Here is a 17,357-nt window from a genome sequence, read left to right on the forward strand (position 1 = left end):
TCATTATGTTAGTGATATATCATTGAAAATCTGCCAAATTTTGAGTGATATCAGAGGAGAATTCTGTGGAATATTTGGTAGTGGCATATGGCAGAGACTTTTTTTTTTTTTTTTTTTTAACAAATAATGCCATTTAATTTTGAATAGTGACTGTATAGAAACAGGTTTTTTTTTTTTTTTTTTTTTTTTTGAGCCAAACATCTTTTTCCCCTCAATACAGATTTTGTGAAGAATGTTTGTAAGGAATGTTTTCTTGCAAGCACAGTAAATATTTATCTTTAATAATAAATGTCTATTCGTCTCATTGAATAATTTGCTTATAATCTGTTGATTCATTCAATCTATAATGATTATTCGTAATTTTTGGAATCAATTATAGGACAGTCCTGTACATGTCTTTCAATTCATGTTAAATTAAACCATGCAAACTTAGGACTCTGACACACCAAATCATTTTTCACATTTAACGTTAATATTAAAGAGAGCAGGAAAACAGAATCATTAACATAATCAAAATGTATAGATTAATATATAGTACTATATAATAAAGCAGTGTTTTTTAAGCACCATACTACACCATAGTAGATATGCATATGTTTTTCTGAGTTACATAATGTCCTTTGGTCTATCAGTAAGTGGTAGACTATAATACACAAACACACACACACAATAATAAAATTAAAGGATAATTTGTAGGTCAAAATTAACAGACATACAGTATAGCAACATTTGCGAAAACGATGAGTCATTTGATAAAGTATGTATGTTTTTATTATTTTGTTATCTGAAGTGTGGTGGTGAGATAAAGAGAATTCATTATATGTTCATTACATACAGTATGTTAATCTAAAGGGTTCAAAGTGCTGCATAATCATCATTATTTGAACAGTACATTCTGAATGACTGCCTTAAAACATTTTGATATATAATAATAGACTGTTTTGACTTATTATTAATTAATTAAATATGTAATCATATCAGGGCATGGCAATAAAAATGAACACATCTAAATGCAAACATCACTGTTGATGTTGTGTTGAATAAGAATGTCAAGAGTTTTATTACTATGTGAGTGAGTGTGTGCATGTGAGATTTGAGTGACAGGGTGGTCTTTTTTGTGATGTGGGGGGTAAGCGTGACATTGTCCCCCCTTGCTGTCACGTGCTGTGGAATATGCTGGCTGCCTTTGTCAGCCTGTGACTCGTTCTGCTTTTCTGGCAGTTTCATACAATGGTGCCCTCATGCACTATGATGTTATCAAGTCCCTCACAGTACGACTGCTGGAATTCAGGCCTGCATGGAAGCATCCTTACCTGGGACACATGGATAGCACAACCTTGAGACACAGCAAGCGCTCATAGCAAAGAGGACTCAAAGGAGGAGTCAAATATCAGGTGATTTTTTTTCTACCTGTTTTTCTGTCTTTAGTATTTCAATATTTGGTGTACAGTGGGGTCAGAAAGGCTGAGGCCACACTGAAAGTCTGGGAATCAAATTTTAATTTAAAACTGAAAAAAATAAAATAAAATAAAACAATGTTATGATGCAAAATGATGAAGAAATCTTTAATATTTCGCACAATTTCTAGGTTAATCAAATTTGTAATATTGATCATGTGACAGCCAGATGTTCTTGGTTCCGTTGAAGCTCGAGATGTTCTTTGGTTCATTTTCAAATGATGATCATCAGGTTTCACAAAAACTTCACATTCCTTTTCCAATTCAAATTGTGTACTATATATTGTAAAGAGAGAGAGAGAGAGAGTGAGAGAAAAAAGTATTTTCAATACTGATCTATTAAAGCTCACAGTACATATAAGTAATACACTTATATATTTTTTACTCATTTACATGCATTTTTTTATATAACACACTACTGTTCAAAGGTTTTTGGTCAGAAAGTAAATTAACACATTTATTCAGCAAGGATGCATTTAGTTGATTTTAATGCTGAATGACATTAAAGACATTTATAATGTCACAAAATATTTATATTTTAAATAAAAGCTGTTCTTTTGATTTTCCTACTTTTGTTATTCCTCAAAGAATCCAAAGTGTCACAGTTTCCACAAGAATATTAAGCAAAGTATTCAACATTAATAATAATTAGAAATGTTTCCTGAACAGCAAATCAGCATATTAGAATGATTTCTGAAGGTTCACGTGACACTGAAGACTGGAGTAATGATGCTGTTATATTAAACTGTAATAATATTTCTCAATATTACTGCTTTTACTCTGTTTTAATTTGAATAGTAGTGTATAATAAATGAAAAATATTTGGCCATTGATAATGCTAAAATATTTAGTATTGTACTATGTACATAGTATTTATTAGATGTGATAGGAAACTATGCACGTATTTAAAATGTGACACGATTAACTAAACATTATTTACTATAGACTATTGATTGCATACATTTTAGGGTTTTAAAGATTATTATTATTATTATTTACAGGTTTTTATATATTAGGCCTCATTGTAGGGCATGTCAATCATGGCAACAAAAGAACTCAGTTTATTTTAAATATTTATTTAGAACGATTTATGCATTTATCATCTATTGACCCAAATTCTTATACAGTAATGCTGTTCGTGCAGGATGTCTCTCAGAATAGAGGGGGCCCAGTGTGGTGGTGTTGCTGTGGAGTTTGACAATGATAATGACAGAGATTCACCTGTGATCAAAGCCAGGAATATACCACGTATGTTTCTTCAAACTAACTCAATCAAACTATTTTTTTTGTGTATAGAGGGAAGTGGTTTAATACTTCAAAGTAGTCAATATCTGTGGTATTCCCACGTAATTATGCCATAATTAGCCAGTTTGCTTGACAGAATATGCAAAGATCAGTTTACACAAATTTGAAAACTAAGTCAATATTTAATGAACATTCTAAGTCCTTTCAAAGCGCTTGATTTTCTTTCGTGGAACACAAGAGGAACGTCATGCTTTTCCATGACACCCAAGCACCAAAAGGATGCACCAAAATCATCATCTATATGAGTCATGTGTGATATTCCAGAGTTATATATTATTGTTTTGTGTTAAAAACGGATTGAAATTTAAGTAATTACTGTGAATCAACCAAGCTTTTCATGTTCTTGTCAGTTCATGAGAACAGTAGGAATGTCTGATTCACTAATGAATCATTAGAGTTGAGTTTTTCAGAATCTGGTTCACAAAATAGAATGGTGATTTTTGAATCAGAGTGACCCAGTTCTTGAGTTTACAGTTTATGAGACTAAACTAAAATCCTCACTCCCCATTCATCATAACTGCATGGAGCGACTAGCACAAACCTTCATAATTTTTACTTTGTGCTTTATGGGGAAAACAAAACAAAACATGGGTTTAGAGAGTAAACTGCATTTTTGGGTGAACAATCCTTTTAAATTTTAAAGTAAGGCTTACTAAAGAGTGATTAAAATAGAGAAACATTAATCTGCTATTTTAGAAGATGCTTAGAATCTGCATAGCCCGCTTGTTCTTGCTGTCTGGTTTAAACAGTCAATTATTCTAAAACAAATGCACATTCAATAAATAAATCTTTTGAGACTCTTTATCTCATAGGATCAGCCCTCATCTACCTCAAGGGCCCAAAGTTCCTCATCTATGTGAGCGGAGCGTTATCTATGTGGGTAAGAAGCTGCTTTCGTATCTGCCATGCTGGCACTCAGTAAGCAGGGCATGAGTTCTGGCACACAGGTTTTTTTTCATAATACTTTAAGTACCACACTTAATGTGAAGTATTATATCTTGAGTGGATCATCTGTTTTCGCGTGCCAGGGTGATCGCATGTGGCATTTCGCCATCTCTGTCTTCCTGATTGAGCTGTATGGGCATAACCTGCTGTTAACTGGCATCTTTGGACTGGTGGTGGCTGGATCGGTGCTCTTACTAGGGGCTTTGATTGGAGACTGGGTTGACCGCAACCCAAGAAACAAAGGTGAAAGATGCATTTTGTGGTGCATTTATAATAATAATAATAAAAAATGTCATAATTTATATATTATTAATAATAATAATAATAAAAAAAGATGTCATATGTTTTTTTTTCTCTTTTGAATTATTATTATTATTATTATTATTATTATTATTATTATTATTATTATTATATTATTTGCATTATACTGTATATCATTAATTTGCACCTTCAATATTCTCATTACTGTAATTATTATTTAAATTATAGAATATTTCACAGTTTTAATTATTATCATTTAAATAGTCAATTTTTTTAGCTATTTATATATCATGGTATTGATTGTTGTGCTGTCTTTGATTTATTCAGATGTATTCTTAATATATTAAATCCTTAATCTCAAGATTAAAACATCCAATCTGATCACATTAATGAGAATTGTCATGAAAAAAATTGACAAAAAATAATCATAATTGCAATGACAACAACTGTAATAATAATAATAATAATAATAATAATAATAATAATAATAATAATAATAATAATAATAATTGTCCTTAAGCAGGCTATAAAAAAATGAAATATTTTTTTCTTTTGATTTTGATGGGAAACGACAGAAACATTTTTTTTTCAAGTGATAGTATTTTTTGTTTATTTTAAGTATCATAATTCTCTCTCTATCCATCTCAACAGTGGCCCATGGTTCCCTATTTATTCAGAATATCTCAGTGACTGTCTGCAGCATCGTGCTTATGTTGGTATTCTCATACAAAAAGCGGATTGAGGAAATCTGGGATGGGTGGTTGACTGTAAGTCACTCTTACATTGTTTTGTACCCTTAAAATGTGTTATTATTATGCCCATTCAGAGCACAGGCATGTGTTCAGAGTAGCACTGTGTGCCTTCTGTCTCTGGCTAGTCATTGCTGAACATAAGCATTTCTGCTGCTATGGCAAAGCATAGATAGTAACTTGTTGCATCAAACAACTCACACAGTGGTTTGTTATACGGTGGTGATCGTCCTGGCAAATGTGGCGAACCTCGCCAGCACAGCTCTCACCATTGCCATCCAGAGGGACTGGATAGTGGTAATCACAGGCTACAACCGTGGTCATCTCGCAGGTATGACCTTTATTTCTGTTGGCACAATTCTAATCTGTGCTAATGCTAATTGAAAATCATATATGCTTACACAGGCAGCTGCTTTCTAACCATCCATCATGGAACATCATAGTTGACCGATTTAGAAACTCTACATTCCACATGGTGTGCAAAAAAAAAGATAAATAAAAAAAATAAATAACAAATAAAATAATAATAATAAAAAAAAACAGAAGAAAAAAAATCTATTGATTTCAGTAGAGTTTGATGTTAGCATGTTGCTAAACTAACAGTGCAATGCTCTAATAGGCCCACAACTGCAGTGCATCCAAAAATATTCTTCAAAAACATTTTGAGTTTTGATTATCTCCTTATACAGGAATGAATGCTACAATGAGGCGGATTGATCAGGTGACCAACATCCTGGCTCCACTAGCAGTGGGTCAGGTAATGACCCTGTCCTCTAATGTGGTTGGCTGTGGCTTCATCTTAGGATGGAATCTGGTGTCCCTCATTGTAGAGTTCATCTTCCTCTCCAGAGTCTACCGGATCGTACCATCATTGTCCATTAAGCCACCAGCTATGGAACATCAAAGCTATTTAGAGAAGAAAAGAGAAAGAAAACGCTCACAAGGTAAAACCTACATTTTTGAAATAATCAGATCTATAATGTTTAGACCCATGTTTTACACCATCAGTAGTTTGGTGTATATTTTAGTCGATATTGCAGATATCACATTACAATGACACCTGATGGTCTGGATATAGCACGCTACAGAAGTTTTCAGTTAGTGATTCATTTGTAAAAATATTCCCTATTCAGAAGTGAATTTTTTCTTTAAAAGCCTAAAATTTGAAGGTTTATAGGCCTTATGGACAGAACAAAACAATATAGAATGACAACTAGATAGATACAAAGAAAGACAGAAAGATAAAAACAATATAACAATAGATAGAATGACAGATATACAATCCATGTATACAGTCTATCTTCGTTTGTTCAGGCAGGACCTCAGCATGTCCAGCTGCTGCCATCTCCGAGGAAACCACCAGCATGCATTTACAAGAAATAAGCCGAACACCAGTGTGCCTTCATCGGCTGCGTGGGCTCCTCAGCACCTGCCGGGAAGGATGGAGGGCGTATTACAGACAGCCTGTTTTCCTAGCCGGCCTGGGCCTGGCCTTCCTTTACACCACAGTGCTGGGCTTTGACTGCATCACCACCGGCTACGCCTACACCCAGGGTATTAGCGGCTCGTTGCTCAGCATACTGATGGCCGTGTCAGCTGTAGCAGGGCTTTTGGGTACTGTGCTTTTCACAAAGCTGCGGAAAACATGTGGCCTGGTCAATACTGGGATCATTTCCAGCGGTCTGCACCTAGTTTGCCTGTTGCTTTGTTTGTGCTCCGTGTTTGCCCCCGGTAGCCCATTGGACCTCACTGTGCTAAATATCGGGAATGTGTCAGATGTGGGTGGGATGACCGGAGGTCATCAAAGGCACGGATACCCACTGCGTGGAAGCAGCAACCAGCCTCTGCTGCCAGACCGTTCCTCCATTCACTGGACCAATAACACTGTGCTGTTTGAGAACATGCCAGCAGGGACAGGACCCGAATCTTATGTCTCCATCATCCTGCTGTTCCTTGGAGTTATTACAGCTCGAGTTGGTGAGTAGATGCCTGCTTTGTCCTCATTTTTTAAATAATTATAATAAATAAAAATTCATAAACTACCGCTCAAATGTTTGGGGTCAGTAACAATTTTGAAAGAAGTCTCTTATGCTCAGTAAGGCTGGATTTATTTGATCAAAAAGCAGTAAAAACAGGAATATAGTGAACCATATATGATAATATATATATATATATATATATATATATATATATATATATATATATTTTTTTTTTTTTTTTTTTTAATTGGATTTGAATGTGTAATTTATTCCTGTAATGCAAAGCTGAATTTTCAGCATCATTACTCCAGTCTTCGGTGTCACATGATCCTTCAGAAATCATTCTAATATGCTGATTGTAATGAGGAGTCAGTGGAATTGGGATCCATGTGCAGCTTTATTATTTCACAATCTGAGTCAGACAGGCAATGTTCAATCAACAGCGTGAGACAATGTAGGCAATGCAAAATCATAAACAGAGTTCAGGCAAATGGTCGGGGGAGGCAGCAGACAGAGTTCAGAGTAAATCCACAAGGCAGGCAGCAAACAATCGACAGAAAGATAACAGTCCAGGCAGAAGTCCAAGACTTCACAACGAAGGCTGGGATAGAGCTGTTTAAATAGCCCACTAAATGGCTGAAACCTGTGCAGGTGATCAGCCCCACGCACGGAGTTATAGGAAATGAAGTCCAAAAGAACAGTTAGTATTCGGGTGATCATTCCCTCTGGTGGTGGTTAGAGGGAGCCACAGAGGCTTGATTTGTGACACTGATTTGCTGCTCAAGAAACTTTCTTATCAGTGTTGGAAACAGATATGCTGCTTAATATTTTTTTTGTGGAAACCATGATTCATTTGTTTCAGCATTTTTTTTCAGCATTATTTGGTGAAAATAATAAATCTAATAGAAATAAAAATAGAATACATATAGAGATCTTTGTAACATATCTTTAATGTTACATTTGATAAATTTTATGTGTCCTTAGATAGTGTACATAAAATACCTAAAAAACCTGTAAATTGTGAAATATGAACAAGCAATGCTGAGAAGAAAAGTCCAAATTGTGAGATATAAACTTTAAATTGCAAGAAGAAAAAAAAAAGTCAGAATTGTGAGATTAAAAAGTTGCAATTAGCTTTTTCATTTTTTTTTTAAAATTCTGAATTTATATCTTTGAATTCTAATTTTTTTTTTCCTTATGAAAAAGGAAATGTTATTATAGAGAATCTCTTAAATAATAAATAGTTTTAACTTTTTATGGCAAGGAAAGAGGAAATGTTATTATAGAGTTTCATGTGGTCTGACTCAACGTCTTAATTTAGTAAGATTCATATGCTAATTGATTATATTACATGTGATATCACCATGATGTGTTACCCAAAATACCATAAAAGGTGTTGTTATTTTCCAGGTCTCTGGTCCTTTGACCTGACAGTGACTCAGCTCTTGCAGGAGACCATATGTGAATCAGAGCGTGGGGTGGTGAATGGAGTCCAGAGCTCCATGAACTACCTGATGGACTTGCTGCACTTCATCATGGTCATCTCTGCACCCCAGCCACAACACTTCGGCATCCTTGTCATCATCTCCATCCTGTTCATTTTCACGGGACACACCATGTACTTCCTGTTTGCCAGAAAAGTCAAGAGGAAACCACATACAAACACATAACCCTGACAGCACACGTACATCACGGAGACGTCTATTTGACGTCTGCATTTACATCTGCAAGACGTATTTTTTAGAGTGTTTGTTCATCTGCAATGGGTCTATAGGACGTTTCCTATTAAATGTCAAATAGACGTTTAGAAAATGTCTTTAATTTGTTTATGATTTAGAATGTATGTAAAAAACAGACATCTTAGAGACATCTATCAGATGTTTGTACACAGCAAATGCTTTCCAGATTAAGCAATCTTTAACAGACATATTGCAGATGTACATGTGCTATCTGGGAAGCAACACACATTTCTCTTGTGAATGTGTCTCAATCCCTGCGCTGTGCCTGCAGATAGAACCAAAATCCTACAGGATTTTTAGTAAGGGGTGTGTTAAGATTCACTTAAAATGCACTCTATCCAGCTCAGTATATTGAAAAAAAAAAGATGTCACAATGATCTCTTTGGAAGAAAGAAAGGGTTTGGCACAGCGCAGTACTCAGGTGAACATAATCAGGAAAGAGCGCCTCCTGTTGCCAGTCAAAAGGAACACCATCAAAATTAAGTAGGAGAGCCAAGCTTTCCTGGAAGAACATTCTGTAACTCAACATAGCTGACACAACATGTTTTCATGGATTATTAGCTAAGTATACACCTTTTTGTAAATCTTTTTTCACATTTGTCAGCTAAACAGAAACAGCATGCCATCACCATTTCTTAATAAAACAACAGTAAATATATTCTTTCTTCAAGATTACTTGGTAAACTTGGAAACTGGTACTTAGCACACAAACTACAAATCTCGTCCAACAGACAGAAGCTAATTTTTACAGCATATAAGGGGAATAGCTCTTTTATTATTTGTGCTTTTGACTGACTGATTAATCTTTTAGTATTAACTTTTCAAGCGAAAAATGATTGCGTTTTAACAAAACTGTGGACTTTAATGTATCCGTTCCCTGTTTATATAAGTATCATGTCAAGGTCTTTTAATTGACTATTTTAACTGAGTGTTTCTTCAAAATGGATGAATCGTATACCTCAGAACTTAACTTTTATATACTGAACTCTAGCATGAATTTATTTGTGGATGGTAACTACAGAAGTAATGGTTAACATATATGTACAGTACTCAGACTGCATTGCATCTGTTTCAACTGTTGCAATAATCTATATTATGGATTATGAAACACATTTTATTTCACAGATTATTTTTACTGCTGATATGTTATGTTAAATGTTGTCTGAGGACCCTTTAAGTGTCAGACAGTTCAATGACAGCCAATAAAACCGCTTTTAGAAGAAATGCCTGTTGAAATGGTTTAACTGATAAGTGTTCAAGTGTACTAATACACACACACACACACACACACACACACACACACACACACACACACACTACAAATGATTTGTCAAAAAATATAACTAGCTAGGTAAACAGAAAAAAGGTAAATGTTAAAAATGGCAAAATATAATTAGACATTAAATATGATTTGTTAAGTAATCTAACTATTTACTTAAAAGAAGGGCAGACAATAACTTGTTCTATAATGAAAATTTATATATTTTTTATTTATGTTTTTTACACAAACATGAATATAAAGAAAACATTTCTAATAAATATATATTTTACATATATTTTAACATAAAACCTAGAGATGCTTATTTGTCAAAAAGACAAAAACCTAAAAGGTTTACAGATTTGTAAATCTGTCATTTGTCCATTAGATGTTACCAAAGACTACAAACAAGAAGATACACATACATGATAATAAAAACCTAAATATTAAATGCCATTTATCGATATTTACTGCATAGTCCATTAATAAAAATGGCAATCACCTTTTGCCTATAATTTGTAAAATTAGAGGTTAAAAAATATCTTTGTGGCAACATTTATATAGAAATTTATAAACAAATGCCTTATTCATTCATTCATTCATTCATTCATTCATTCATTCATTCAACATCATTAAATGATGCATTAAATGAGGCAGTCTCATTACTCAAAAATTACTAAATTTGGTTTGACCAATTCTCAATTATTCAAAACCTCCAAAGAGGAATTTCTGAAGAACAAATAATGCTGAAACTGTTAATGTGTCTTGTTTTACCAAAAATGCATATCCAGAGTGGGAGAGGGTTTGGAATAATGTCACACTGTGATGTCAGTTTATAGTCATCAATAAATAAATAAATAAATATATAAATAAATAAAAAACATCTATCTAGAGCCTCACCCTGAAGATTTGTTTTGGTGACTTTTCCACGTGTGTATAGTTGTCAACAAACAGCCTCATCTGAGTTGTTTAATTGTAAGGAAAGAATGGCATGACAAAAAAGCGTGGCATACTTACGTGATGCAGTACTCAATGACAGTGAACATGGATTATAAACCAGTGGATAAGTATCACATTGTAAACTAGTACTTACCTTTATAAACCAATACTTACCTTCAGCAGATTATAACAATATTCTCACTATGGCCAGTTTAATTGATGCATATTATGTTCTTTACTGTTTATTTTGAATGGAGATCAAAGCAGGACCAGGGCATCTGAAGATAGGGTCTCTTTGAGTGTTGGCTATAAAGATGGCAGTGACAGGACAGGGAAGGCTTTGGGTTCTGGATGGGTCCATGACCTGAACCTATAGGCAGTCACATTGACACATGGCAGTGTGGAGGGAGCTCTGTGACGGCCTCAGACAGGGATATCTGGGAACTGGGATGGCCTCAAGAGGCAGAGACAGGAACATCTGAGGCAGTCCTGACACTAACATTTGAGTGGAAGGAAGCACTTGGACTAGAGCGGCCTGAGACATCTAGAAATAGGGAGCTTTGGGCCTGAGGAGACCATGGGCATGGCTTTGGCAAGGTCCATAAAAGGAACCTAGGGATGACTAGTGACAGGAACATTGCTGGATGGGGAGCTTGGAAAATTGGGCAGTCTAAGAAACTGAGCTCTAGAACTAAGCCAATAATGGACACTGCTTTGACTGGGTCGATTACATAAACAAGGACAGGTGTGAAAGGCAGCTCTGAGAGTGGCATGTACAGGACCTTGGGGACCAAGCTGCCCATGAAAGTGGCAACCCTTGCCATTCCATGAACGAGATGGCTGTAACAGGAAATATTGGTTGGATCCAGGAAACCTTAGGGACAAAGACAGGCACACCAAGACAAGTAGCCGGCCTTGGGTTCTGACGTTAACTGGGACCATAACAGTTCCCTCTAGGGTAGCCATAGAAGGGAGCTAAGAAATTTACTTTCACATAAATTTTAATGATTGTCACTAAAGACTACAAACCTGACAGAGTGAATGATACAAACCCCTGGGACCCAGGAAGCCCAAGATAGGCTGCTGTGGTACAGGGTCACCAAAGACAGGAGACTTTGGAATGGGTGTGATCTCTGGCACTGGCTCTGTGGCAGAAATCTTTGGGGCAACCATTTTCCTAGTACCAGGACTGCCTTGGGAACAGCTATGACTATGGCCAAACATATTGGAACATCTTGGGACATGGAAGTTGGAGACAGGTACTAGCTCTGATGAGGCTCAACCTCTGACACAACATTGACAGGAACATGTTGGGGGCTAGGTCAGGGAGCTCTGGGGTGAAGTCGTCTTGCTTGATGATTTGACAAGAACCTTTGGGGGCAGGATAAGGATCTCGGGAGCCAGGGCCACAACTGCAGAGCCACTCCAAGGATTCCTGTCCTTTTCTTTACATTGTTTTCAGGTTCTCCATGTCTGTGACCTAAAACAAATTCAAAAGTAATCAGATTTTCAGAAGTAATTCAGAAAAAAAATGTTTCCTGATGATGACACGAGCTAAGGCTTCATCAAAGCTGCCTCCATGGCATTCTGCAAAACTAAACAGGTCCTCGCAGGGTGAGGGGCGCTCCATCACCATAATATAATGGTCATGCTGGTCCTGCCAGTCCAGCAGCTAGATTATTTCTGGAATGCAGGGGCCTCTGTTGACAAGGACAACCAGTGCAACCTCTAGTGGGAGGGGCTAGGAATGACTCGGCTTGAGGAAATACAATTGTTGGTTTCCCAAATTATGACTTAAACTTGGTATTTCACAAAATGATCAGCTATTGTATTATGCAATGTTTTAAAGTAAACAGACAGCGGAGAAAGTACAGAGCACAGCCTACTCATGATATTGATGTATTCCACATTCTCTGTCTTTCTGACATATTTCACAGCTACCTTAATGAAACAATATACAGACTGTCTAAGATTTATTTACAATTAATATAATAATATTATAATGCAGTGGTAAAATTAATTCATTCCAGAAGATCAATCTGCTAGCTAGATATTGTAAATAAAAAAATGAAACCTTAAAGCTGTCCTGCAGACGACTCACCTCATACACGGCTCCAAACGTCCCTTCACCCAGCATGCTGCCAATCACATAATAGCAGGAATTGATGACTATTAAAGGAAAAACAAGGTTAGTTAAAATATCAACCATTGACTGGAGTGTAGTCTTGTTTAACGAATAAACAAGTGATATTAAAATGGCTTGATAGTATAATGAGAGTGTTGATGTTTGTTTGGCTTGATAGTATAATGAGAGTGTGCATGTGTGTTAAGATTTCATCTCAGTTTTCATCTTTCCATTATTCTCCAGCTGCCTTGTCAGAGGTGACACAGAGACCTCTGTAGAACTAACGGAAGTTTGGAAGACATTGATATTCCCGTTTGACGTGGTGCAGACTGAAGTCTGGGAAACGTTGATGCTCCAATTGGAAGGGGTGCATCGGACTGAAGTCTGGGTGGCATCAGTGTTCCAGTCTGACATGGTGCGTGCTGGATTCTGGGTGACATCGGCTCTCCAATCAGAAGTGCTGCAGTCTGGAGTATGGGTCAAGTCAATGCTCCATTCAGACACTGTTGTACTGGAGTCTGAGTGACATTAGCGCTCCAGTTTGATGCAATGCATGTTGGAGTCTGTGTGACGTCAATGCTCCAGTCTGACATGGTGCATGCTGGAGTCAGGGCGGCATCAGTGCTCCAGTTAGATGCATTGTGAACTGGAGTCGTCTGGGTAACATCAGCACTCCAATTTGATGTGGTGAAGACTGGAGTCAAGCTGGGATCGTTGCTCCAGTCAAACACGGTATGAAGGACTGGAGTCTGGTTAATATCAGAACTCCAGTCTGATGCAGTGTCGACTGGAAACAGAGCAACTTTGTTGCCCCATACTGGAGATTGGAGGACATCTGCATCAGGATATACTACAATTAAATAAACCAAAAAATAGTGTTTATTAAGAATGAATGTACAGTAAGAATGTACTGAGGATCATACAAAAGCATACTGTAATTGTCGCTGTATTAGAATTAGTACATGGTTTTTCATATAAAGTACCGTACTTTTACATTTAATTCCATACTGTGGATCATGATTTTTAAATAGTAGCCTAATAACAGTAGTGGCATATGCAGTTACAAATAAATAAACAATAAATACATTCATTTAATTCAGGTTAACACTAAACAACAGTAGTGTTCTCATAAGTTCAGCCCACTCAGGTCACGTGACGTTACCTTTTTCAACCCCACACCTATGTTTACTCACGTGTCTGTCATTATCACGATGTCTGCTATGTGTAAACGAGCCCTGTGCTTTTTCTGGTCATAGACGACTGTGATTTCTTGTGCACACCTGTTGTCAACATCCATCATTGATTTCTATGTGGGAATCCGAGCTTTCACTTTCCAACCTGTGCTGACTTGTCCTGGACATGGAGATGATGATGGTAGATGACAGTCTGACTGTTTCTGAGAAAGGTCTCATAAGTAAAGTCCTTGAAGATCACAGGAGCAGAGCTGATCCTCCTCTCTTACTGAAGAATGGCTCTCAGTTTAAGAAGAACCTGGAAGTGGTAAGTGCCTTTCAAAACTGACTACACTTGCTCTGATTGTGCTTGTGGTACATTTAAGTGTAGTATTTGTTTAAAGTTTGTTTTGGGAATTGCTCCCAACAGTGACTTTGAGAACAGCTGAACTAATTAATTTCATTGGACAGGCAGTAATATGAGATTGGTTAAAGGGAAACCAGTTGGGTGGGATTTTTTTTAATGGTGTGATGTTTTTTGTTAGTAAAAGATGTTTTTTATTTTTTTTTTTTTGTCTCATAAAAGTGAGAACACTGAAACAATTATACAAATAAGTTTTAGTTGGCAAACTGATAATATATATCATGTATATATGCAATATATTTATGTATGTATACAGATTATGTTGGTATCTGTAAGATTTTTTTAAGTGAGGGTTTTTTTTTTTTTTTTTTTTTTTTTTAACCAAGGCTGCATTTATTTGATAGAGAATGCATTTCAGCAGTAATATTATAAATATTATTACAACTGAATATACAGAAAATTATATATATATATATATATATATTTATTTGATAGAGAATGCAGTTCAGCAATAATATTATAATATATATATATATATATATATATATATATATAATAGATTACAGAATTGGGAGCCAGCCCCATCAGTTTTTGGTTATAAATGAAGAGGATGTTGCGATTGTAGCAGAGTACAAGTACTTAGGCACAATAATAGATAATAAGTTGCAATGGAACAGTAATACTGACACCGTCTATAAAAAGGGGCTGCAGAGGCTGCATTTTATGCGGGAGACTAAGACAATTTAGAGTGGATAGTGATATGATGTTACTTTTTTTATCACTCATTTTGGGAGAGCACTCTACTTTTTGTTGTGTTGCCTGGTATTTCTCTTTGTCAGTGACCAATAAAAACAGACTGAGCAAGATAGTTTAACCTGGCTAGCAAGGTTGCGGGGAAAAAAACTAGACAGTATGGCTATTACCTGTGAAAGAAGTGTGTTGAAGAAAGGTCAAGCAATTAATAGAGATATGTCACACCCCCTACACCAGGCATATGAGGTGTTGCCATCAGGGAGGAGGTTTAGGCTACCCTCTTTCGAGCCAGTAAGTCATTCATTCCATCACTGTTAGGTGGATGTTTCAACCAATCTGATCTTTCAACAAACTGACATTTTGTGAAAAAAGTGGTTGAAAACCTAGACATGATGTTTATATGAATGTTTTATGTGATCATCATCGCTGCTGATTTAAGATAAGAAACAGCAGACAAAGCGTATTGTCTCAGGGCAAAGAGATGTGTTGTTTAACCTCTTTCTCTCTCTGCTAGATTATATCTCAGAAGCAGCCACCTAAGTCCATCTGCTGTTCAAATGCAGGACAGACTAGAAACATGGTATATCAGGCATTTACCTCCCATTTACCCCCCCACCCCCCCAGTGACTTGAAAATCTGGTTGTTTCATGGTGTTGAAGTGTAATGCAGTTGATTGATAGAATGGAGTTATTGTCAGCACTTGTTTTAGGTTATATAACTGTTAAGATACAGCTTTCTAACCAACTGGAAGGTCGAGATTATTAAAAACACCTCATGGGAAACACATGAAAATTATTTATAGAGGTTATGTTCTATATATTTTGAGTAAATAGTGTTTAATATTTTGTTCTTGTTTAATTCTGACCTTCTCGGCCTGATTCTGTTCTGACAGTGTTATCACATTTTGTTGTCAAAATCTTTCCGCTTTGTCATTACTTGTCATGACAATGTTCTCTATGTGTTGTGAAGGCTTGTGAGAATAATGTACCTTGTGCCGGCCGAGCACTTAGGAATGCTTTCTTATCCAATGGTCAGGATAACTGGAAAGCACATATTAAACTGGCAAGAATCATCAGGTAGGATTCATTGCAATAATTTATGACACACACACACACACATGCACACACACACACACACACACACACACACACACACACACACACACACACACACACACACACACACACACATATATATATATATATATATATATATATATATATATATATATATATATATATACCGTTCACGCTAAAGGCTGATTACTATAGCTATAAAGTTTGTACTTTGTTGGGGTATTTCGGGACCATAAGTGCTTAAACAACATTTGCTTAAAAAAAAAAAAAAGATGACAATTTTCATGTTATCACCATGAAGGAAATTAAGAAATGTAAATCTTCATTAAAGTGAATTTTGCATATAATGTTGCTATTTCATAGAAAGTATATAAAATTATTAGAAATTGTGGCAAACTTTTAAAAATACTATAAAACGAATTCTACAACAATAGGGAAGTCCACACCACAGCTAGAATATAATTGTAATGACACTGAGGAATGATATCATTGGAATCACTTTCAGAACATTTTTTTTTCCTTCTGATGTAATATAAAAATTTTTACAGCCAATCAGAATTCACCTGAATTTAAGGAACTCAAGCATTTAAAGCAGCAGACAAAATAAATGTAGCATATAAACAGAACATCAACATCCATTAGTGTGCACACTAACATAATAATCGTTATAGTTATCGTTCATAGTGTGTACAGGCCTTTAATATGAAGTATCACATAAAGTTGGGCCCAAAAGTCTGACAGTGAAAATTTTGAGATTCATCAACTTAACTAAAAGTCTTAACCAAATAAAACGTTTTTGGGATTTTGAATAATCTTAAAACATATATTATGATATAACATAAGATATATTTCAGATTCTGCACTAATTAAATCAAACTTCTTTGCACAAAATACCACACATCATTCAAAAGAAATAATTTGGATATGCAGTACTTCACGCTATAATTAAATATAACACAAGTTAACTTAGCTCAACGTAGCTTAAAGGGGTCATATGATGTGATTTCAAATTTTCCTTTCTCTTTGGAGTGTTACAATCTCTTGGTGAATAAAGAAGATGTGTGAAGTTGCAAATACTAAAGTCTCAAATCCAAAGAGATATTCTTTATAAAAGTTAACACTCGTCCACGCCCCCCGAAACATTCTAACATGCCCCCACATATCTACGTCAGTATGTGGGAAGATTTGCATAACACCGCCCAGATGTTCACGCAAAGAAAGAAGGCGTACCATTT

At 35.7% G+C, this 17,357-nt stretch overlaps 2 protein-coding genes across 2 annotated transcripts in view; both read left to right on the forward strand.

Moving 5' to 3' along the window:
- Positions 1-117: 117 nt before the first annotated feature.
- Positions 118-8,459, forward strand: LOC109072436 (solute carrier family 40 member 1-like). The gene is made up of 9 exons (XM_042772291.1): positions 118-1,394; positions 2,602-2,705; positions 3,575-3,642; positions 3,791-3,950; positions 4,620-4,739; positions 4,923-5,048; positions 5,407-5,661; positions 6,032-6,694; positions 8,107-8,459. The coding sequence occupies exons 2-9, from the start codon at positions 2,603-2,605 to the stop codon at positions 8,364-8,366; spliced, it is 1,755 nt and encodes a 584-aa protein (XP_042628225.1). The 5' UTR covers positions 118-1,394; position 2,602; the 3' UTR covers positions 8,367-8,459.
- A 7,534-nt stretch (positions 8,460-15,993) lies between these two features.
- The window catches only part of LOC109070602 (rap guanine nucleotide exchange factor 5-like), a 48,433-nt gene continuing 47,069 nt past the window's right edge, over positions 15,994-17,357 (forward strand). The window contains exon 1 of the mRNA XM_042772292.1: positions 15,994-16,122. The gene's annotated coding sequence lies outside the window, so the exon portion shown is untranslated. The remainder of the gene's footprint in view (positions 16,123-17,357) is intronic.

The sequence above is a fragment of the Cyprinus carpio genome, chromosome A16 (genome assembly GCF_018340385.1).
Source record: "Cyprinus carpio isolate SPL01 chromosome A16, ASM1834038v1, whole genome shotgun sequence".
Lineage (NCBI taxonomy): Eukaryota > Metazoa > Chordata > Actinopteri > Cypriniformes > Cyprinidae > Cyprinus > Cyprinus carpio.